The sequence below is a fragment of the Dicentrarchus labrax genome, unplaced genomic scaffold (assembly GCF_905237075.1).
Source record: "Dicentrarchus labrax unplaced genomic scaffold, dlabrax2021, whole genome shotgun sequence".
NCBI lineage: Eukaryota > Metazoa > Chordata > Actinopteri > Moronidae > Dicentrarchus > Dicentrarchus labrax.
Window position 1 is genome coordinate 15,232,190 of NW_026136715.1, and position 23,646 is coordinate 15,255,835.

General features: G+C 41.2%; 1 protein-coding gene across 5 annotated transcripts in view; it reads right to left on the minus strand.

Annotated features, from left to right (window-relative positions):
• fmnl3 (formin-like 3) overlaps nt 1-23,646 on the minus strand; it is a 33,635-nt gene that overhangs the window by 6,273 nt on the left and 3,716 nt on the right. For 4 of the 5 annotated variants that reach the window (XM_051424075.1, XM_051424076.1, XM_051424073.1 and 1 more), the window contains exons 2-22: nt 12,367-12,450; nt 12,145-12,225; nt 11,544-11,620; nt 8,798-8,881; nt 8,200-8,346; nt 7,107-7,215; nt 6,882-6,958; nt 6,344-6,437; nt 4,753-4,827; nt 4,543-4,653; nt 4,292-4,441; nt 3,579-3,680; nt 2,999-3,368; nt 2,449-2,541; nt 2,192-2,316; nt 1,550-1,752; nt 1,128-1,431; nt 872-952; nt 608-737; nt 320-480; nt 43-144 (exon numbers count right to left, since the gene is read on the minus strand). In XM_051424075.1, the coding sequence (XP_051280035.1) occupies nt 43-144; nt 320-480; nt 608-737; nt 872-952; nt 1,128-1,431; nt 1,550-1,752; nt 2,192-2,316; nt 2,449-2,541; nt 2,999-3,368; nt 3,579-3,680; nt 4,292-4,441; nt 4,543-4,653; nt 4,753-4,827; nt 6,344-6,437; nt 6,882-6,958; nt 7,107-7,215; nt 8,200-8,346; nt 8,798-8,881; nt 11,544-11,620; nt 12,145-12,225; nt 12,367-12,450 (2,760 nt within the window). The remainder of the gene's footprint in view (nt 1-42; nt 145-319; nt 481-607; nt 738-871; nt 953-1,127; nt 1,432-1,549; nt 1,753-2,191; nt 2,317-2,448; nt 2,542-2,998; nt 3,369-3,578; nt 3,681-4,291; nt 4,442-4,542; nt 4,654-4,752; nt 4,828-6,343; nt 6,438-6,881; nt 6,959-7,106; nt 7,216-8,199; nt 8,347-8,797; nt 8,882-11,543; nt 11,621-12,144; nt 12,226-12,366; nt 12,451-23,646) is intronic. The other variant, XM_051424077.1, reaches the window with a different exon arrangement.

Sequence of the window (23,646 nt, forward strand, 5' to 3'; positions counted from 1 at the left end):
GGGGGAAAGAAACAGATGCTGCATTTGCTTTCGTGTCCTCACCTTGTAGGCCTTGATGAAGCGCACAAACACGGGGAAGAACACTGAGGGTGGAGTCGTCTTGGCACTCTCTCCGAAGTAGTTCACCACATTGTTGAAGGCTTCCTAGAATTGGGAAGGAGGACAGTGCCAGAGTGGAAGCATTGTATGTAAACACTGTCGAGTTGGGAGTCATGATTGGTTGTTTGTTAGAGGTCAGTGAGCTGCATCTGGAACACAAGTTGGCTATTTTCACTTTTTTTCCTCCTTAGGTTAGAAGGTGAGGACAGTGTTGTGATACCTCTGCTGTCTTGGCGTCCTTCTGCAGCTTGTCCAGTTGTGAGTCACTTCCCTGGATGAAGCCTTTCAGGACTGAATGGTCATGGAGACTGCACTCCCTCCGAATCAGGTCCATGCCTTTTCCCAGCTCCCGAACGTCCAGCAGCACATTTTCCAGAGATACTTTTGTACACAGTCAAGACCGAATACATTACATTTAACGATCTGAGCATACTATTAACTAACTAAATGTTCTAATTTAACTGACATTTCCATTAACATATCTTTATAATGTTTTGTCTGAACTCACCTGCTGCAGCTTTATCCACAAAGTGCAGTTCATTGTGGAAGTTGGCCAGTTCAGGGTACTTCTCTTTTACAATGAGAGCTATGTAGTGGAGCAATGTCATCTTCCTGTCTGTAGACTTAGTGTCCAGCAGCTGTTAAACAATAAGAACGAATGACAATATCAGCAAAAGCACTGCACGAATGAACTGTGAGGCACATTTTTGTGTTGACTGCAATAAACTGAGCACCTCAAAAATGTTTCCAAGTTCTGCTGCATAATACTCACCAGATCAAGACTTTGTAATTTGAAGCCATAAACGCAGCCTCGCTTGCTGCTGTTCATGTAGTTTCCCAGGGCTAAGATGATCTACAAGGGAACCAGAAGAATGAATTAATATGCATGAGCAAACTAAAGATATTTCCTCTATATTTTAACTTTATTTTAGTCAGTTTTGTTAGTACCAAATATCGTTTCAGTTACTTTTTGTTTGTTTCTAGAGCCTAGTTTTTTAATAACCTTGGAACAAATAAACACTTCTTACCTCGAGCATTTTTTTCAATTTTGGCGAGGATTTCACTGAGCCAGAAGCAGCAATGATTGCATTGAGCTGTGGTGTGAGCATGCCAACGTTGTCAGTAAAGTTCCCAACGAAAGTGATGATGTTCATTCTCTGCGTGAGCCTCTCAATCTTGCTGAAAAATAACATGAAACGATCCTCCTCCGCTAGCTGGTCCAGTGGACGCCGCTCACGCTCGTACTGACGCATCACCTTCACCTCTGACTCCGTGGGCAGAAAACGCATCAGGCACTCCACAAAGTCGACAGGTAAGGCCTTGAGGTCAAACCTGAGTAAACATAAAATATATGAATAACTTGGAATTTCCCCATTGTGGGACAAATAAAGGAATATCTTATCTTGTTCAACCTTCTCTATGGTTCAGAAAGTCCAGGAAAAGTTCGTACTTCTCTATTGCTTTGCAGATCTCCTCAGTGGTCTTATTAGCCTTTCGCAGGGTGATGGCTAAGTTCTTGGAGCGATTGGCATCCAGAAGGGTGACTTTGTTTACTGCCTTCTGGGCTACTTTGCTCTTTGTGCAGGTAATATCCACAATGGGACCCTGTGCTCTGGTCTTAAACAGCTCCTCAAACTTCTCCAGATCCAGCTCCTGCACACATGGGACAGTTTAAAACATGTTTTTTCAATTAGCTTCATTCTATGAGTGATGGACTTCTACATGAACACACTGCTTTCTGCCAGTTTTGGAAATTTTACATTGGAGATAACTGTATTTGTTTTTGTCTGTGCTCTTCTCACTGAATTGAAGTTCGCAGGCTCTGTTGGAAAGAGGTGATGTCACATATTTCCAATCAGGATTTGGCAACATATGAATCAAAATGTGATGACAGTTTGCGGGTTGTTTCTTATGTTTCCAGCACTTTTAATCAAATCTGATCAAATCACACCTGCACAGTCCTGATGAAGTAGTTTACCTGAGCATTTTTGTGTTATAGTAAATAATACATAACATACACTTATTTAGTAAATGATTGAATGATATAGAGATTTTTTCAGGACTTTTTTGCAGATTTATTTGCTTGACTTACCTCTAACACACGTTCATCATCAATCTCATTGAAGACTGTGCCATTGATCTGATTGGGCTTCAAGGCCGTCCAGTTAAACACAGGCAGGCGGAACTTGGTCTTGATGGGCTTCTTGATTCTGATAGCTGTAGTCAATAATTAAATAGAACATATAAATGAGTTATCATTTGCTCTACTAGCTCATGTGGAATCACACGCACACAAGTACAAGTATAAAGGTGCATGACAAAAATATTTTATTTTGTGTCAGCTCTTACCTGAAAGACCCAGACTCAGGATAACAGAGGGAGACGCGTCTGGCAGAGGTGGCGCGAGAGGAGGTGGCGGTGGTGGGACTGGTGCATTCGGGCCTGGAATTAATTTACAAGAAAATATTAAAATGCTTTTTACTGGAACACCAGAACAAAAGACCTGAGATCAATCATACATTATCCTTTCTATCTTTGTGATCCTTTATTATTCTCTTCATATCATATCACATCATCTAATTTCAGTATAAGCCTGTATTAAATGTTTTGTAAGCTCTGTGTTTTACGTTCTATGCGGGGCCTAAAATTGCTCTTTCGCTTGGTGCTGTTTCTCCTGTGCTACAGTCTGCTGCACACTGACACACAAAGGAAACCAGCCTTGTATTTCCTTTTCCTGTCTGGGGTAAAGAACACTGTTGCGACGCATCACCTGGCTTGGCACACATGAACAAAGAAGGGGAACTGAAAATAGACCTCCTCTGAGGGTCTGCAGTCATATGCATCAACTTTCACATATATGTGTCACCAGACATAGTCACTCTGAGTCATGGTCTATTACCTAAGGCAGAGGGAAGAGGAGGAGGAGGCGGTGGAGGTGGGGGAGGAGGTGGAGGAGCTTCACTGGCTGGTGGCAAACTGGTGTCTGGTCCTCCTGGTTCTGTTAACCCAGCTGTTGAACCCAAAGGCAGCTGCCCAAAGTCACTCAGTGGGATCCCAAGCCTGCTACTCCCAACACCGCCCACACCCCCGACTCCCAGCGGCTCAATGGCAATGTCTCCATCAGGCTTCTTGTGCAAACGGATGGTGCCTTGCTGTTCCAGCTCCAGCAGCCGCCTCTCGATGTTGAAGTGCCTCTGGAAGGCGGCATCCTTCTCCTTGATCACCCTCCTCAGGGTGTTGACCTGGGTGTTGGTTGACTCAAAGGTCTCCTGAACAATCACCAGGGGGCGACAAAGAGCACACAATGAGTATATGTGCCAAAGAAACATCCTGTTTCCTGCTGACCTAATTTGCTATCACAGCAATTTAGCTACATGCATCTGAAACTGATCTTTGCTAACACACAGTGAGGTGAAGTGAAGCCTTTTTATGATGCGAGGCAGACGAGCAATATTACATCATTACGACCGCCAGCTTACCCGTATAACTTGCAGGTCCTTATCTTTCTGAATGAGCACCTTCTCCAGATCAGCTACTTTCATCATTGTTTCATTCTCAACCTCCAGCAGCTTCTCCGTCACCTGCAGAAGAAGACAGACGGAACAATAGAGATGAGAGGTGGCAAATTCAAGAATCGATCCAAAGCATTGGGCATCTTTCCCAGCTCGGCTCCCTCCCACTCCCTCCCCTATACACTGTGCATCATCAATAAGAAACAAGATATACCCAGCACCATGACGCAGCAAGAGCATGACACAGCTTTAAGTTTTGATTTTGAACAGATTACACATGTTGTATAGGAATTCACAGGGAATCTTCACCATCATCCTCCCCCACCATTCCTGACCCCTGAGAGCAGAGTTTGTTATGAAATTCCTAGAGTGATGTCAGGGGCTGCCTACGACCTTCCCATGTGAAGAAGGTCTTTGCAAAGCAGCGTGGGATACGAAGGCAACTGCCCAGAAAGAATGAGCCAACACAAGAACAATATTGAGATTGTTTCACGTGCAGTACTTTCCAGCGTTCTCCACCCCGTCATTATTCTGAACCACTTGTGAAATGCAAACACTGAGTAGATTTCTAATCACCACGTAGAAACAGCCAAGTTAAGTACATGGCTGGTGAACCTCAACAATCTCATAAATGGGCCCAGAGAGCCGTGTTGGTGGTCCAGACTGGGTGGTGCACTTACATGGGACAGGTGCTCCTCCAGTTCCTCCACCTTCTCCAGAGCTGCATTCTTCGTCTCCGCATCTTCCAACAGACCACCCACGTCAAACACGTTATCCAGGTAGGCCTGGATCTGCACCGACAGCTTGTCACTCTCCGTGTGTTTGCATTTCTTAAATGTGGGCAAATGAATTAGCATTAGTGATACTCTACACACACTGTACAAATAGTCTCCACTCAAGCATATGTTCAAGCACAGTATCGTCACCTTACCTCCAGATAATCATCTAGTCCCAGCTTGGTGAATTCATACTGCAAATGGACTCTGAAGTTCATGTCCTCGACTGAATGGACCACAATGTTGATGAACTGCATGCAAGCAACCTGGACCACAGACACAAACAGATTTGGATCCAGCTACCTTTAATTGGATAGATAGACTGACACACATCCCACATATCCACAATACAGAGCTTATCTTACCATGTAGTCAATGTTTCCCTCCTCACAGCGGAAGTAATCCATCAGTCTCTCAAAGCGATGCTTCTCCTTACACACCTAAAATACAAAGGATGCAGCAATACAGAGATTGTTCTTTGAATCCATAGTGGCCATTTACAAGTATACATAAGTATTTAAAAAAACTAATATATTTTAGATGAAATGTGGGAAGAAACCTTTGAGACCAGACATAGAATAAAAAAGCCCAACATGCAGATATTTTAAAACTCCTTGTCTTATGTCCAAATATATAATGATTTATGATTTATGTAGGAGGGGGGTGTGGCATGGTAGGGGACCATTATATTTTGGGACAGCACAAAACTCCTACAGTATTGGCAAAATGTTAAAAGACATTTACAGTTGAGAGGATTGTGTTGGTTTATGTAATGGAGAACATCACAGTAACACTGCAATTGAAAACAAAAGTTTTAAAGAAGAAATCAGCCCCACTTGAACTGTGTATATAAGAGTATAACCACATCTATTATTTATTTCTACTTATCATCAAAATCATATATCATCTATGCTTGTCAGCTGTTCTGTTGGATCTTGAGTTGATGCAATAAAAATAAGCAAAACATTTATGAAAAAAAAACATCCCAGGTCCTTTAAAGTCTGACTATGTATCTACTGTATTATACTGATTGATGTGGCAAATCATAGCATAATATAGTATTTTGTTATTATCAAATACATTCCAGGATCAAACATAATCCACCCCAAGAGTTTTGCTATATGTAAACAGAGGATACTTTCCTCCATTTGCAACAACAACTTCTGCTTATTATCATAATTCATGGGAAGGGAAGCCAACAAAAGATAAAAACATGGGAGAGATTTTTTTTAGACAGTTTCCTGCACAAAAATACACTGAAAGGGGAAAGGGAAAAAGAGTGTTTCCAAGTTCTAAAAAGTGATGCTTTTTCCAGTGCCATACAAATCCATGCCTATTTCTGACTATCCCCACTAGTAATAGTGGTAGTTGTGGACCTAAGATGTGATTACTGGTACAGCTGTGTTTGAATACCATAGCTGGCCTTTCAAAGACCTGTCACCTTGTATTAATGTATCATTTTAACTAATACCACTACAGAAATACCATCTTTGTTTTGACTAGTGGGTTGATTAGCTCCTGCATCTCTCTGGGGCTTTTTGACTGCGAGGTAATTGTCTGGTTCCGGTGTTTAGATGACTGTGCAGGCAGAAACCGAGAGGCTAAGCAAACCGTTGTGGTCCACTAGCTCCCACCAGAGAGTTGATCCTTATCATTGTTCAAGGTTGGCTCACATCTGGTGTCTTAATGTGACTAATAACCCCAGACAGGCCACCATAGAACATTGCTTACACCCTCACTACACATGAAAACTCCCAGAGCTCCTCAACTTCCTTCCCTTTACACTTATGCCCTAATGCACCCCAGTGATGTGAAAAATGGTGGCAATTTAATTAATGTCAGTTAGATTATTATTTTTAGAACTCACAGGGTTAGCCATGTATTACTACCAATTTATAAACAGTGCAACTTTAGGTGGTAATGGTTCTAATTTCATGAAAAGGTTGCTTTGGGCACCTCTTTGAAGTTGTCAAATGCTGAGAGGATGATCTCGTGACCGCCTCGGACTAGACAGACGGCAGCCAGCAGCTCAAGGACCAAGGCTTTTGTCCTGGAAGTACAGGAGACACTCGTTAAGACAACATAACTGGATTAAGTTAAACTGAAAACTCTAACGCGCTTTGCCAAAGCACAATATTTACACTTTCTGCACTACCACAATTTATATCTTAAAAACAAATGCACATACATCAACATACAGTTATAATCTTTAATTAATACATACTGAAGTCTAGAGCAAGGACAGGTCTTTACAGCTTTTTAAGTGTTTACCCTCCTCCCCCTCATTATGAAGTGATCAGCCCTAGCGGTTTACCACTAATCTTCCTTTAGTAAACATTCCTTTAACAGGCTGTATATACGCCTCTGATCCCCGACTTCAGAGAGAAGCTGAGCCCCATGGAGAATGAAAGGCATATCATATGAACTGGCTGCAGGGTTTCCCCTATTGTTTGACCCAGCCCTGCGTCTATGGAGACGGGGCCTCAGTTCTTACCGTGAGTTCTTATTGTTCAAGCTGAGAGCAATTTCATTGACTGCGTGTGCGTGAGACATGACCATATTGAAGCCATACTGCATGAAGAAGACAGAGAGACAGAGAACAGGATGTGGTCAGACACAGGAAACACATAATCCTCACGTTTATAACACAGATCTATGTCAGATATATATCTATCTCTACAATACTGTTCTCTTCAAGAGGAGTGTCACTTTTTGGTACCTGGTAGTTCATGATTGCTCTCAAGCACATGATGCACACATGCACATCATCTTTTTGGCTCACAAGGCGGGAGTTCTTGATGGTTTTGCTGTTCGAAACCGTGCCATAGCTGCAACAGATGGCAAAAGTTAATATATCTGGTAGAGATTAAGTTCACACTGTGTGTTTTACTTTGAATTTGATGTTTAACCATAGCTTGTTTATTTTTTTTCTGAAGTTTATCTGGTATTCATGTGACTCTTGTTTTAAGTGTGTCACATAGTGAGAGGCAGAGAGAGAAAATTACAGAGAGCGAGGTTCTGACAGAAAAAGCCTAGATGGCTTTTGAGGTTACAGATGCATTATGGGAGATGCCTGGTTTCCTTGCTGCTGTCAAGAGACCGAGGTCTATGCACACAGACTGCTATTATGTAACTGCACTGCAAAGTCATCATGTGCACATAATATTACTACTTGTGCAGTTTATAAATGGCTTATACAGTGTCTTGTGATCCAGCATTTCTGAATTGTGTACAACATTTTCTAAGGTAATACTATAAGATACATATATATGTATATATATATACATAACATGATACATGTCATACTGATACAGATTCAGCAGCATCCTAATCTAAATTCTATGAAGCCTGAACGTTATTCTTGTGGATAATTTTCTGTTCACTAGATTGATGTTTATTTACTCCGGTCAGACTTCACGTCTTGCGTCTCTTCATCTCCTGCCTGTGTGTGGCTCAGTGACGAAGAAGAGAATCACAACTGTCCAACATATGCTGCTGCAGCTCACAGCTGGCTCTGATCTGAAGACAGTGCAGAAGCACATCTGGACAGATGAGGGAGGACCATTAACAAAGAGAGACGCATAGCGCAAAAGGTCGAAGACTTTAGTTTCTATCTCTAATACACCGCCTTGAGGTCAAGAGAGAGGTCAGCAGACCCATAACATATCAGCCATTCAGGCATTGTCCTGAAATAAAACAGAACCAAGACAACTGGCTTGCATGCTAATTCATGTTCATAGCATTCAAGGTTAGCAGAGCGAGGCAATAACAGACATAGGTAACAGCGGGGGAGCTAGCTTAGCAATACGTACCGGAGGACAGACTGGCGGGCAGAGCGCACCAGTGTGTTGCAGAAGGGTTGGGTGCTCGTATGATGCAGATCCTCTATAGACCTGCTCCAAGATTTTGCCTTGTCCAAAAAGCCATCCTCCCCATTCTCCAGCCCCTCAAAATCCAACCTGGGCCACAGACAGACAGACAGACAAGCCAACAGAGAGGCACAGGGGTGTAGATGACAGGCAAGGGCGAGGTTAGGTCAGCGAGGCAGTTTGACAGAGAGGCCACGGGTTATCACAAGAACTGTCATCAAGCTGCACGATAAAGCTCAGCACAGAGATTCTGTCCCATTCAGGAAAGGTTTAGCACATTACTACACCACATAGCATCTATCTACAAACACATTCAGTCTGCCAAGTATGCAACCAGGCATACAAACACATCCAGAGAATGCAAGAATGCATTTTGCCCATTTTTAGATGCACAAGCAGTTTATTACAGGCTCTACAGGATACAACATGTTAACTCAGCAGCTGGATCCACTGCCCAACCCAGTTCCTTAGGAAAGGTTTCGGCTACAGTCATGAGAGATATGTGTGTGTGTATAAAGTGTACACGTGTAAAAGTACTCACATAACAGCACACTGGGCAAAGGAGAGGTACTCCACCAGGACGTCAAGACCTCTGTTCTCATCATTGAGGAACTCCCTAACCCACCTGTGACGCATGGGAACAGAGAAAGGTTAGCAGGGCACCAAATCAAGAACACACCCTTATCCTTTAGGACTGCATTTTACCCATTAATGGAGAAACAGAGAGACAAAGAGAAAATGGAGATTGGAACGCTTAAAGGATTCATCTGATTTATAACAACTTGGGTCTTGTTTTGTTTCCCCACCACTAATAACATTTATTTGTTTTATTAGGTGCATGACTCCTGAAATAATGGGGAAAAATGACAAATCTTCACTCGGATGGACTAAATGCTACATGAAGTGGAGGTATATGTAGACGTGTGTTTTATTGTTACTATATGTTTAGATATACATCTTTACACAGATTTGTATGTATGTATAAGTACACATATATCTACCCTGATGACTGAGCTGCAACAATTGGTTGATCAAAAAAACAAAAACAAGAATCACTGACTATTTTGATAGTCAATTCATTGTTTAAGGCATTTTTCAAGCAAAAATGCCAAACATTTAATGGTTCTACATTGTCAAATGAGAAAATCTGGTGTTTTGGACTGTTTGTCAGACAAAACAAGACATCTATTGGCGTCACATTGTGCTCTAGGATATTGTTATGAAAATTTTTCACTGTTATCTGAAAATTATTGGCAGATTAATCAGAAACAGAATCACTTTTTATTGGCCAGGCCATCGATAATTAAAAAAATATCTGTTAGTTGCAGCCCTACTTCATAGGAACAATATATATATATTTTTTTTCCTTCTTTATTATTATTTTTTATTTATTTTGTTAGTACACTGGTTTTAACACAGTCCCCCAGGTTAACAAACACATTTACTCATTCAGTTTTACCAGATCTGGCTAAACTTTCAGTGTGTTTGCAACCTGTCTGGTCGTATGACAGCCTGTGTTTCTTCCCTATGTGGCTTACTGTTGAAGCAATGCCACCATGTTCCAATATTTTAGCAATGATTGCGAGAATAATAATATCAACTGACAACTGACAGAAATGAAAGCCAGAATTACAAAACTTAGACCCAAGTTGTAATAAAGCAGAATTATCCTTTAAGGCAGCTCTGAAGGGGGTCTCCCCTCCCCTGACTGAAAGAACTTGGCAGGAATGTCTCGGAAAGTAAACTAGAGCAAGGCTTCAGATTTCTTCTCCATTTAACTCGTTTTTTGGAGAGAGAAACAACTCCAAACAAAGGAATTCCCATTGCGATGAGAGAAAGAATGTGGAGGGCATATGGTTAAAGGAGCTAGGCTCAGGTCGAACCCCTGACAGTCAACAGTATTTAGTCTGCCTCCCCTACAGACCCCCTTCACCTCTTCCCCACTTCTTCAAGGATCTCCAGGGGGTGGACGGGATTGGGGTAAAAGGTTCTTAAAATAGTCCTGAAGTTCTGGTTATGATGACAGACTGCTAGTCAGCCAATGGTGAGTCAGGCAGGAAAGCAATCAAGGGCCTCAAAGTAGCGGAGGGAGGGAAGAAGGAAAGGGAAGAGAGGTGAGAAGAACAGGGGAAAGCAAGCAAAGCAGTAAGAAGTAAGATTTGGGTGCGGGAGGGAAGAAGAGGAGGGGGTGAACAAGGAGGCAGGCTTGATCATCAGTTTCCTGTCTACCTACCCCCCTCCCCTGTCTCCGTCCTTGCCTCTGACCCCTCACTCCTTCCTCTCTCCCTCCCTTTACTTTCTCTCCAAACCAGTTGCTATTTCAGATTTTCTTGGCAATCTCAGGAATAACACATCAGAAAGGGCCCAGATTCAGACACACACAATAAACCAGCATCTGTTACACTCAATCCCACCCACAAAAGTCTTCTGAAAATAGCTTCCTTTTTTCTTTGCCTGTGAGTCTGTCTGGGAAATGCATTGAAACAGACCTTTATTGATGAAGCCTAATAGAATATGAGTTATTCTTGGAGCTCAATGAACACTATGGAAAATCAAAGTCTTTTTACAGGCTCCTTTTGGTTTGGGAATTCAGTGTCAAGTCACTGCAGCACATTTTTTATGTGGAAGTATCAGTGTGACATTGGATTATAATGTCAAGGATCACGTCTGCAACACTGAAGATAAAGGCTAGAAAGGCTTAACACAACATCCACAGACACAGTGTGAACTGTACAGTATTGAATGCCTATTGTCTATTACAAAATATGACTAAATATTACAAAGACATTGTTTGCTTTAAAATGTGAGAAATGTGTAAACATAAAACTATCCTTGTGTATGCGTGTGTGTGTGTGTATGTGTGTGTGTGTGTGTGTGTGTGTGTGTGTGTGTGTGTGTGTGTGTGTGTGTGTGTGTGTGTGTGTGTGTGTGTGTGTTTTCGTGCTTTTCACTGGGTTCAGCATTGGTCAGCCAGGCTTCCTGTCCCTCTGGCATACACAACAAAGCTTCCTGCTCAACACTATGGGGGAGTGGACGAGGCAGCACAATGGCTACCATCTGGGCATTATGAGGACCAGCTCTATGAAGTAGAGCTGCAGAGCTTGGCAAGTTAAAACAATGGGGGATATCTGGGCACCAGAGAGAGCTCTGGGTCCCTGCAGCAGCCAGAGCACAGAAAAGACTATTCTTTACACGGGGAGACAATAATGTGGTTTCCTTAAGCTTCATGCACATAAACAGATCTGTGTAATTCACAGATTAAAATGGGAGAGATAAGTATTGATTACCCAATGTGGTTTGTCCTCAGTGAGATCTCCAGCTCCCTCAAGACTTTTGTAGATTCCTGCACCCGCCTGCGAAACTTCTGTAACAGAGAGTTTTGCTACAAATGTATCATTGTGTAAATACTACTTAATAAAGTGAGTGTACAGGATCCTTTTACAAGAATACTGACATATCACAATGGATAGTTTTAATAAAAGAAGTATTTAAATCAATACGGCAGAACCAGATATATTGTCTTTTTTAGTCGATGCATTATTCTTTCTTATCTTCTTCCTTGGTGCCTACGTTACCCACAATGCAAGGTGAATGCTGACCGTTCATTCAGAGATTCAGGTGTGTTATCCTAATAGCAGCTAATGTAGCTGTAAAGTAGTAAATGAGGAGCTGGCTAAAGGGGCAAACTCACTACTTTTTAACTCCACACCTCCAGACAATTTTTTTGACTTATCGTCTTCAGCCCCAAGTGACTCAAGTGATATCACTTGAGGCCATTTATCTCAGATTTCATGCAGCTCCCTTTGGAGCCACAAAAGGCTTTATAAAACATATGGAGTTTCCTTTTAAGCAGAAACTTTATATGAAAAGTCATTTGTACTGTCCCACCTTTCGCGTGACTCCAGGGTCTAAGTATCCTCGTAGCTTCTGGATGTAGGTGTGAGGGGGATTCTTCACCTGAAACCTCTCCTGAAGATACACAACAGAGTAAGAATTGTAATGTGCTGAAGTTATTCTGCTGGGTGCAGAATGAGTCATGTGATGATGGCTGGTGTGCCTATATTATGATTGCTGGTTTTGTCATTTATGAATTGGAGCTAATGAATGCACCTGGTCGCAGATAAGGTCCCACTTCTTCTCATTGTCGTACTGTCTGAGGAGCCGGGCTTTGTCTGGAGGAAGGTTCATAGAATTCTGAAAATATAAAATGTAAGCATTAGTTTCATTTATAACCACATATTTCCTTTTTCTGTTTATTTGCCTATTTATAGCAGCTGTGTCTGTGAGTGACGCTTTTCAGGACTCTGGCGCCAACAGCAGAGCACAGCCGAAATTTGGGGACTTACACCATGACCTCACTTCCTGTGTTGACTCTCAGCATCCTGCCGCAGGAGATGATCCGAATCTCCTCTGTACTCCCAAGTCTTAGTATCGCTCAGGGAACACTTTTCTTTTAACCACAACTAGCCACTATCAAACAGGCCTATAACTGGACCTGTCATCTAATCCACTCATAAAAACACTTCAACGCCACACGAGACGTCCTGAGGCAGCCAGTTTACTGTGGCTCAAATTAAACCCTAAATGCTCTAATTTGTGTTTGGAAACCAACCCACTTAGGCGTTTTATGTCCTTGTGACAACTGTAAAGAAATAACACAAACTATACGACAAGTTTTTTGACTAATAGCTTCCTTGACAGAGCCAAGAGCTTGTAAACAGGGGTTGAGACGGAAATCTTAAAAATGAGGAAGCACAGCGATATGAGGGAGCTCACCAGCCCCAGAAACTGATCACCCTAGCGTTTCTCTTTGAAGAGACATGAGGGATTGTTTGCACTGGGAACCCTCATTTACACCCATATCAACAGAACCCCGTAATCCCGGCCACAAACAGCCTGTCAGCTTGACTTTTAACCCGCAGCTATAACTCAGCCTCAAATCCCAAAAAACGCAACACCCTATTAACCCATCCCCGGCCGAATGTGATGTTCACACTGGCATTTTGCTACTGATGGTGTGTTTGATAGATGGAAAATAACATATACAGGTTCCTATGACAACAGTTGCGTCACTGGTAGGAGTGGAATATCACATGTGAGTATTTTAAAATAAGTTTTCCACATCGGGAGCACATTGCTCACGCTATCAGCACATCATGAATCACGTTGTCAAAAAAAGACAAAGGTAAGGAAATATTTATTTTTATGGAGCTGACTAATAATGTCACAATAAAAAGCATATTTATTTTAATCACAAATTTCTAAACAGACTCAAAAACATCTGCAGCAACCTTAAGCAGCCAGTGGATGCCACAGAAAAGCCCTTTATGAACATGCAAAAATGCAAAAATTCAATGTCTGACAAAGCTATGAGAGGCTATAACTGCAGTGGAAAGCAGTGCAAAGATTTCACATATGGGGCCTTTGACATAACCTGCTTTATAAATCCCACACAGGAGAGAAGAGAGAAGCAACATGCATACCAGATGTCCAGAATTACAGGAGGAATGTGTCCTGTTTATAATAGTAGTTTATAGTAGTACATTTTCTCTCTTGTCTGACCCCCAAGCTGCTCTCTCTCCTCCTCTGTCTCTCCTGGGAGAAATTTTACCAACAGGAGTCTTAAGGAAAGTCGTATTAGGAAGTGAAGAGGACTATCTCCCATTAGTATCTGTCGCTAATAAATTATCTATCTCTGAGGATTTTTAACAAAGACTGGATACTACCCACAGTTTTATTTAAAACTATTTTTAAAAGAAACAAATGGATTCTTCTGAATGTATTAATTATTTAACTTTAATTAGTCACTGATTGTAAACTTACACTAGTACAGTTAATAATAGTAATTTAAATCATTACAATTTACTATTGAGCTGAAGACATTTGTAAATGAATCAATTATAGTAAATATTTTCTGGTCACAGCTTCTCAGTTGGTGGATTTAATGATTTTCACAGTTGTATATCATTGTAAACTGAATATCTTTAGGTTTTGGACTGTTGGTCAGACAAAAGTTTTGAAGACGTCACTTTGGGGTCTGCGAAACTGTAATTTTCAGATTTTTCAGACAAAACAACTACAAAACAAAATACAGAATAACCGTCCACCAAAGTTTAAGTGGATTGATCCATAGTCATATCCATAATAAAGAAATGAATAATAAGTACAAATTGCACTAAGTGGATCTCTTTAATGCACTCCAGATAATGTTCCATGGGCTTAAGTCTAGATATAAACACCTGAAGGGTAAATGAAAAAATTAGCTCAGATATCTACTCCAGAATCTGTCCAGGCCCCAAGCCTAGTTCCTTTGTTTTCTCAGTCAGTCATGCATACTAAAGTAGAACTGTGGGGCAAATCGGCGAAGAGCAAGGTCCCCTTTTGTAGTAATGTAATTCTGAATTACTGGAAAACATGAAGACCAGACACACAGGCTCATCCATTTAGTAAAGAAAAAAGATCAATACAAAGTCAAAACCTGCGCTGTTCTTAGATATTGAAAAGGTTTCAGTTGAAAAAACATTAATTAGAAGTAAAAAGAAAATTCAATCATGATCAGTAAATGAAATAGATACCATTATGAGCAATAAAGACACACTGAAGACTCTGGTGTTTAATACTGTTTTTGCTCTTTGTCAGTTAGAGCCTCGGGTTATATAAACAAATACAGGTGGGACTGTGTGCAGATGTGCATGGAGCCACAAATGTTTAAAAAAAATGGGTATAAACAGAAGTTTCTCCTGCGAAAAGGCAAAAAGGAGAGGGGATGTTTCCTCTCTGACTACATTTGGGTCATTTGAGCCAACTAACCAAATTTAGGTAATTTCATTTCACTTTCTCCCACAGTGATACAATCTTGCACTTCCTGTGTTTATAAGAAGCCAAAAAGAAGTCATTTAATGGGAGAGAGGGAGCAGTGGCACTTTGTAGTTTTGGATTTACAGGCCCATTTTAGGGGTAAAATACTACAGAAATGCCAAAAATGTTTGGTGCTTGTTATGTTGCCATGTTGCCCACGCACGCTCTCCTCCAGCAAGGACTTTCTTGTTTGACCTGAGACTGGCTCGACAAAGGATTCAATGTGGAGCTTTGTTTTGATTTGGTGCTGTGCCATTCCCATCCTTTGACATTTGAGCTATTTTTTTCCTCACAGAAAATCTCTAACAATGGCTGATGGGCTGGGTCAGCGTATGCCCCCTGGTGCTGTGTAGAGCAAAATCCAGTTAAAACATAACACCAGTACACTGTACAACCAGATTAACTGGTTCTATTATCAACAATATCTCTCCAATCATTAGGTCCCCATTGTGAACCAGAACAGGAGACGGAGTTTCCAACCAGAGCCACAGAGGCTACAGAATACTAATGTAATGAAAACTCCACTGTATTAAACTCTTATATGGTTAAACTTGTTAACTTGTTTTTTTTTTGTTTGTTTGTTTTTTATGTAGAGATGTCTTGCACACACATCTCAGTTACAAAAAAGAAGTAAATAGATGCAGTGACAAAAGCTATAATGGAAGAAATAAGAGTGGGGAAGATTAGTTAGTTGACTAACAGAAATTGAATCAACATTCATTTAGATTCAATGATTAACCTAAAAAACATTAGCTGGTTTTAGCTTCATACATATGAGAAACGTTGCTTTACTCTGTTTTAATATCACTGCAAATTGAATACACGTGAGTACAAAAGAAGCAATTTGAAGACGTTACTGCAGGCTCCGAAAAATTATGTTGGGCACCTTTAACTATTTTGTGACAATTCATAGACTAAAGAACTAAACAATTACTAAAAAAGATTAACCATTTAATTGATAGTGAAAATAGTGTTTGTTTACAGCCCTTGGAGAGATAACAGGTAACTAGCTTAAAAAAAGATAAAAGTGTTACGCACAAACAAAGGAAAAAACACAAAGTGGTAGTAAGTGTTTGGAGGTGAAAGGATGTTGTGGAGGAGATTTAAGTACTGGAGTAGCACAAGGCCAACAGAGAGGGCATAAACTCTAAAACAGAGAGACATTTGAGCCACTGACAAAGGAAGACAGAGGTTTTTAAGACTCAACAGTTAAAGTAGTTGAGGGGGTCAGGTTGCAGGTTAAGGAGGCATGGAGAGTCCAAGAGAGCCATCAGGGACTCAGCAGAGTGCTCAAGTCACGCACAGACCCCTACAACTGAGGGGGGATGCTGCAGAGCTGGTCACTTCAGACATCAGAGTCAACAGGGCAACTCCATCTGCCCTAAACTGGACAGCTTCCTAATCCGACCTGATTTACAATTAGCCTTGAGGTGAGCTTACGACTTGCTCCAGCCAGAGATTCCCAGAGAGACAAATGGAAAAGAGTGACAGGATGTTTCCTCCCCCTGATCTTTCTCACAGCTTCACACTTTCAGTCAGGATAAGATATAACACCACCAGACTAAATTACTCTTAATGTTAGAGCCCTGCCTGCAGACTTCCCTCAACCTGTTTGTTTTTGGAGAGGACACTGTATTGCCAGAGCTGTTGCTGTTGCTCCCAGGAATGCAACAGAAGTTGATTCTGCAAGACGTAGCTGTGTTTTCTTCTTTAGTGTACACACTAGGATAATTAAAGATTAGAAAAACCTGAAATATTTACTTGTTAGTTGTTTCATTTTTATGTGTTTAAGTTTGCTAACCTTGTCTCAAACGCATGGAAGAGAAGGCAACCCAGATTTGAACCCTGGGCAGCTGCAACAAGGCCAGCTCTACCAGGTGACCTATCCAGAATAAATGTTTTTATCAGTGATTTCAGAAATTTCTTGTAGGCAGTGGAGGTCTGTGTTTTAAGTTTTTTTGTGTTGTTTGAAAGTGCATGTGCAGCATTCTGGATCTGGCTTACATGAATGTGTGGTGGCTTGTACGCTGATGCAAGCTGGGCATAATTGTATGCATGACACAACAACAAACTTCATAAATGAGCTTTGCCTTAAATCCAATTTTACAGACTCAAACAACATTTCAATGGCCTACCAAGCAAATGCATTCAATGTGATTCTCTCTTTTGTGCTCTCTCAGCGAGCTGGAAAGGCAGAGTCTGTGTTTTTTATCTATTTTGATAGGTTTACACAGGCCAGACTTAGTTGTCATCAGCTCATAGGGAAAGGAGTGGGTGGCTAAAGAGCTCCCTATCCTAACCCTACGCTGGACAGAGCCTGTGGCAGTTCAGTCATTGAGGCCCAGACAGCCCTCTTTACCCCAACAGGACTGAGTGTCTGGTCATCAGGGTGGGGTCCAGGAAGAAGGGACCATGACGAAAATGTAAGCTCTCCCAGCAACATAGTGGAGGGCCACATCCACACACACCAAAGCTTAAAACACACATTCAGGGCAAAGCAAGGTCATTTATTTGTACATTTATGGCACATTTCTTACACATCCATTCAAGGTTCTTCACAGATTGCGTGTGAGACAAAAAGATAAAACAACAAGATAAAAAGATAATATGTAACTCCATATTCAGCAGACAGATATGAGAGTGGTATCAATCTCCTCATTTTCAAAAATGAGACTATTCCTTTAAATCTATAAATAAATATACCAGTTTCAACAAATCTTTAATTATAGTCGTCCTAATCCATCCATTGATTTGTAGATCAAGAGTAACAGCATTTTAAAATCAATAGCTTTTAGTTTAGAGATTTGAGGATTAAGGTAATGTTTTTTGGTTTTGTTTCAACTTCAGCAGCTGAAGCCTGAAAGGAAAGTGACTAACTGTCTGGTAATAAAAGCATGGATCAGCTTTTTCAGATCCTGTTTGGACATTAATCCTGTGACTCCTGCTGTACTTTTCAGCGAATAAAAGGTTGACATTGTATGTGATTTCATTTGGCTGCTAAAATGTTTGAGTCCAGGATAACACTCAGATATCTGGCTGCACTTTATCCTTAATAATATCAGAGAAAAAGTCGCATATATTGTTTCAAAGCACCGTGGCTATATATGAAAAAGCAACACATTTCTGAACATACTTCAATGATCTGGTAACAAAGCAAAACACTGGACCAGCCAGTGAGGGGAAAGATAAGACTAGAAGCTCTTTAATGAAGGGTGCTGTCTGAAGAAGGTAGAAAAAGCCAGGCCACTGATCCCTATCAGGAAGTAGAGCCAACAAGGAGGTAAAGAAAACACAATGAGCATGGGACCTGGCATGACTTATGTTTTCTTGTAGCATATTAACTGAGCATATTTTAGGCTTTTACAATGACAAAGGACATTGATGCACCAGTTCCTTTGCCAAAGGTAGCTGAATATAGTTTAAGATAAATGTGTCCCTTGGGGAAGAAAAGAAAAGAGAAATAGATAACAGGAAGGACAGGGAGGGTAAACACAGAACCATCTTTTTGGACAGTAGACTATGACTGAGGTGAGATTCATCGAGTGCGTTGACTTGATTCAATGACATCATTCATGGTAAAGTGTGAATCAGTCTATGACAGCATCTAAATACATCACACTAGCTTTTCACTAATAACGGGCAGTGCTATTGTTTAGGTTCCTTCTTTTCCTTAGTATTTAAACACAATGAGAGGAGACAGGATGGGGGGCTCAGCTGTTGTCGTCATGGTGCTGCAGGGACTTCCTTCACTCTTCATGAAATCAAACAACTGCCCTTAGTGTATGTCAGGTTTGTACCATAGCTGTTACGTGTAATATGAGAGTGTGTGCTTTTGCACATCCACTCCAACAATGTGTTTGTGTGTGTGGATGAATTGTAGGTGTTTTTCCAGCTCCCAGGTAAGCCCCGCTGAATTGAAAGCGACAGAGCAGAGTGTGAGAAAACACTGCCCCCCTTTCTCTGAGCAGACACCTGATCACCTTATCACTCTTTAGTGAGGTAACCCGAACCAGGCAATCACAACAAAGCATGCACAAAGATGCTGGAAGACCGGGAGGCCAGTAAAGCAGACGCTACCAGCTCACCCAGAGATAGGGACTGAAGGTGGGAGGGAGGGAGAGCACAGAGGAGAAGATGTTTTTCTAACAGGCGGAGAAGTAGAGTTTTCACCCCTCCCTTTCCACACTTCCTGATCTCCTGATGCTGGATCCTTGTTTGTAAAGCATATATAAACAAACTCAGTTAAGAGCTTGTTTATTAAAATATTAACATAACAGGTAAGGGAACGCACCTTATTTACATGCAAATGCAGAGTCGATCCCCAAACCACATTCACCATGTGAAACTTGTAGAAAGTGAATACAATGTAACACAACTGATCCAAACAAAGATTGCATTACATTTACAAACCCACTAACAATGAAAATGGAAAATTCTGTGTATTCTACACAGCTTACACTCTTCTTAAATATTGATATGAGCTGATTTATTATAAGCTGAAAATTTGGGCTAAAAATACATACATTTTAATTATCAAAATATCTCTCAATAATTTCTCCCAATTAAATGAATAATTGAAACATTTAGTCTATAAAAATAGAGAACATTTTAAATCACCATTGCTAGTTTTGTTATATTTTAATCGTTTAGTCTATAAATCAGAAAATAGTGAAAAGTGTCAATCATAGTTTCTCCATGGTGACTCCTTTAAATTGCTAGTTTTGTCTAAGTGACTAAAACATTACAATGACATAAAAAAGAGAAAAGCAGCTGATCCTGTTAATGACTTCAACAATTAATCTATTATCAGAATTGTTGTTAATTTATTTTCATGTCTGATTACTTGACTGATGGTTTCAGTGGTATAATAGAGAAAAGCAAAAACTCAAAGCTAATGGCTGAAACTTTCCCTCAGTAGCTTTACTACTCAAATCATGGAGTGTTAAATCCCCGTTAAATCAGGAGTTTAAAGGCAACACAGTTTACAGCTGTGGTGTGATGTTTTTAGACTCCTTTAGCCCTCTCTGCCCTCCTGCTACTCAACAACCTTCCCTTCTCCAGCCTGAATGCACTCTGAAGCCTCCTCTCTTCTCTCATGAACTCACATCTTCTAGTCTGTGACCTCTGAGTCACTTTGTTGAGAGAAATAACTTTCCCTCCAGTCCCTTTTTACAACTCACAACCAAATGGACATTCCACAGCCAGTCAAAGCAACAGGAAGTTGGTGAAATGCCATTTTCGGTTGATAAATCAAGAACCACCTCCCAGAGCCCATTTGCTAATCCGTTTATTTACCCGGTGACATAGCAGTGATCGACAGCGGTGATAGCTGGGTTGAAGCTAAAGGCCGTTATCATCACAGGGTTCTTGAAGCTGAACTACCAGCCCCAGCCTGAGATAAAGACAAAAATGTCCTGAGCTCAAAGTCCTTCTGAAGCCAGATGTTCCTCAAGCTTCAAACGTGAGCGAACTTGAAATGCGCACTTGTTTATGTCAGCTTATCTAGGACGTTTTTCAGCTACAGTGACATAAATCTATTTCAGAAATCCCACCTGACAACTATATCGTCCAATTTATTTGTTTTCTTTAAGCAAACCGTATCTAGGAAATGTGACCACAAACAAAGATATAAGTGACGTTAGGAGTGAGTTATAAATAAATACTACAATTGGTAATGAATCGGAGGCATTCATTCATCTCTGTGTAGCGAACATCCTGTTTGTTCTCCTCTGTGCGTCCGTACAGGGTCCAGGGAAGCCCCAGCCAACAGATGATATACACAAAGAATGTCAGGAATGCAGGTACATGAATGCCTCAATAACTCATGCTGGCCAGGCCTTTTGATCTTCTGTGTTGAGGACTGTGTTGGAGGGATGGAGAAACAGTGATAATAAAATAAATTGGAAAAAAAACCAAAAGCAAAAGAAAGCCCACATGTGTAGAAAAGCACTTGAAAACAACTGAATCAGTCATACGTCTTAAAAAGTTCCCCTTTGTTTTTAAGTATGACTTCATTCCCTTGAAGTGCTAACTGTAAAAACGCAGAAGCAGAAGTCTTGAGAAATAAAGAAAGACTACTGTATGTAATTTAAGGAAGGCCTGGGAAAAAAATTACATCATGTCACTAGTGCATAGGAGAGGTAGCATCCAGCCGTAACCCACTGGCTCTTTAAATGGGCTTACAGCAGTTCTCCTGAGCGTCCATGTAAAAAGAGTGTAGAGGCACAAAAGGCACCAGGGGATGAGGCCCCCTTTCTAAAACAACACTGACCGACAGAGTCCCCATTGTATTGAGGAGGAAACCACTTCTCCAACCTACAGCCTTGGTGCAGCTGCATTAGGGCAGCATGCAAACCCCCACTGACATGCACAAATGCACATACCAAAAAACACATACATATGCATATAAATGGTAAACACATGCAGCCTCTTTGCATGGATGAATAAATCCAGATCTACACAGATTTCAGTGATTTGAACAAACAACTTATGTTTGAATGAAAAAGTACAAATCTGCCCCTAAAAAGTGCTTGGAAAAGTAAACAACAAATACTACTTTTGCTCTATCTCTGCTGGTCTGTCTGGCTTTAAATGCAATAGTTTGGTATTTTCTTGTGTTTTTATGCTAATAAGCCCCAGCCAGCTGTTAGTTTAGTACAAATATTTGAAACTTGGGGAGAAAGCTAGCCTGGCTTTGTCCAACCACAACTTCTCATTTTTACACTTTGTTTTGTTGTGTTAACCAGTGAGCGATAGTGATTAGTTGGAGGTGCTGGTAGTTTTTTGTACAGAGCCAAGTTAGCTGGTTCCAGTAGTTATGCTAAGCTAAGCTAATTGGCTGCTGGCTATAGCTTCCTATTTACCATAAAGACATGAGACTGGCATTGATCTTCTTATCTAATTCTAATTCAATAAAACCTATATGGACATGTTATATCTGCTCAGTCATGGTCTGTAACTTGACCTTTGCTTTCCAAAATAACTGCAAGGAGAGACGCAGAGAAGCACTAAAACTCCCCATAAAGCCTGGCCCGGATTGGGGGAATTGTAGCCCGAGGGTGGAGAGAGCCAGGTGGGCAGCCTTGTGCTGAACCCCCCTCCCACCCTGCCTGCTCTGCTGCTCTAAAACCAAGTTAACTGTGTGTACTCAACTCCCATAATCCCCCTCTTCCCGGGACATAGTGGTGGGTGGCTGAGCCAGATGTACACACTCTTCCAACTTAAGTGACGTAACAAACACATTTTCTCCTTTTAGAAATGAGCAATGGTGGCGATGATGTGTGTGAGAAAGGGAGTGGTAGACACACAAGTCACATAAATAAACTGCAACCGTCATTAAACAAATAAAAATGATTTAGGTTTTTACGGCTAAAAAACACATCGCACAGCTTGACTCCATTAGTTCCACTTAAGTGGCATCTATCAGACACTGCAGCTTTCTTTAGACTTTAGCCATCAAGAAACAGTGATGTCAGACAAGATGTTAGAGTCACACAGTCAGCATGTCTGATTTCACTTCCACTGACTTACTTTTCCAACATTTGCACAACATTAATGGTGAGATATCCCTCTTGAACAATCAAACCTCAAAAGAAAAGCTGCAATGGCACATCTATACGCATGATGCAACTCCATGTCAGAATATAAAAGATGTGGGGAGTTGAGCAGAGTCAGACAAATCGGTTGGGATGGTTTCCAGCGCAATCAAGTGGTGAAAATAATCCCATGCTGCTCCTGTAACAGCTCTTAAATATGTGTGCGCTGTTTGAAAATGTTGGTAAAGTCATTACAACCAAGAACAGTGGCAGACCGCCAGTTCAAAGGGAATTTTCCCTCTCTGAGTTCTCCTGTGGCCTCAGCCTAGACTAGACCGCAGGAATCCAGCAGTGGATTGGTGCTCGGGCACTTTGAAAGAGGATCACAGGCCAGACTTTCACCTCTGAAAATGCCACTCACTCATCTCACATCATTTTCATAAGGACAGAGTCATATGGAGGAGGTTATTTTGTAGGACAGAACCACAGTGAGAGTGAATTCTGGGAATGGGAAGGTAGGAATCGCTGACTGGGGGAGTGAATGAGAGGTTCCACTTCCATTTGGAATCACACAAAACCAAAGACAAGTAAGAGTCAGACAAAGAGAGGGGTGAAAAGAGCAGATCAACAAAATGACAGATAACAGAATAATAGATATGTCCTCTGTCTGTGAGAAATATCTGTAAATCTATGACATGTTATGCACCCTGTAGCAGCCTGCAGGAACACAGTTCTTATTGTAAAGCAAACCAACCACAATATCCATTGGCTACAATGCAATTTCCTCTGTAAATCGAAGAAAGGAAAATGGCAGGCAGCTGTTTCCAGCCACAAAAAACAGAGCTGAGGCTGTTTCTGACAAAAGAGACACGAAGGAGACGATGCCTTTAGCACATGCTGCCGGTTAGACCTGATCCAGGCATTTTATTAGCAGACCGCATGAAGCAGTCGAAGCTAACCCAGGGGTCTCACCCCTCCTCCACTCCCCTCAACCATC